The following is a 455-nucleotide window of genomic DNA, read 5'->3' as shown; positions in this document are numbered from 1 at the left end:
CAGGCACTGACCGAGCATCCCGACGGGGAACTCCGGCGGCGCCTCCGTCCGGCTCTGGATGACGCTCTGGGTGACGATCCACAGGTAGTTCTTCCCTGCGGCGAGAGAGGGCGGGTCAGGGCAGGGAAGTCGTCAACACTGCTTCGAAAAGACAATGAAGCTGATCAGATTTTTAATAAAAAACTTTAAAGCAAAAAGCGTTGAGGGATTCAAGTCATCTCGTTCCCCACGTTTCCTCGTCTGCTTCAAGAAATGCTTTTGTTAGTGACTAAGTATTGCTTGTATGGCGAGGAATGTATCAATGGCAGGGTTTTATCGAGATGAATCAGATTGTTCACATAAACACCTTTTTTCCTGTTTACAAAACACGATAACCCACCTGGGGATACGAAATTAATATCAGTTTTATATGGTAGGTTTTGTATTGTACAAGATGATTTTTTTTTATGAATGAT

At 44.6% G+C, this 455-nt stretch overlaps 1 protein-coding gene across 2 annotated transcripts in view; it reads right to left on the bottom strand.

Moving 5' to 3' along the window:
- LOC119591893 (glutamate receptor ionotropic, NMDA 2B-like) overlaps positions 1-455 on the bottom strand; it is a 182,298-nt gene that overhangs the window by 67,388 nt on the left and 114,455 nt on the right. For both annotated transcript variants that reach the window (XM_037940640.1, XM_037940642.1), the window contains exon 7: positions 12-95. In XM_037940640.1, coding sequence (XP_037796568.1) covers positions 12-95 — 84 coding nt within the window. The remainder of the gene's footprint in view (positions 1-11; positions 96-455) is intronic.

This window comes from Penaeus monodon, chromosome 29, assembly GCF_015228065.2.
Source record: "Penaeus monodon isolate SGIC_2016 chromosome 29, NSTDA_Pmon_1, whole genome shotgun sequence".
Lineage (NCBI taxonomy): Eukaryota > Metazoa > Arthropoda > Malacostraca > Decapoda > Penaeidae > Penaeus > Penaeus monodon.
The sequence above is the reverse complement of the archived record's forward strand: the minus strand, read 5'-3'. Positions and strand labels throughout refer to the sequence as shown.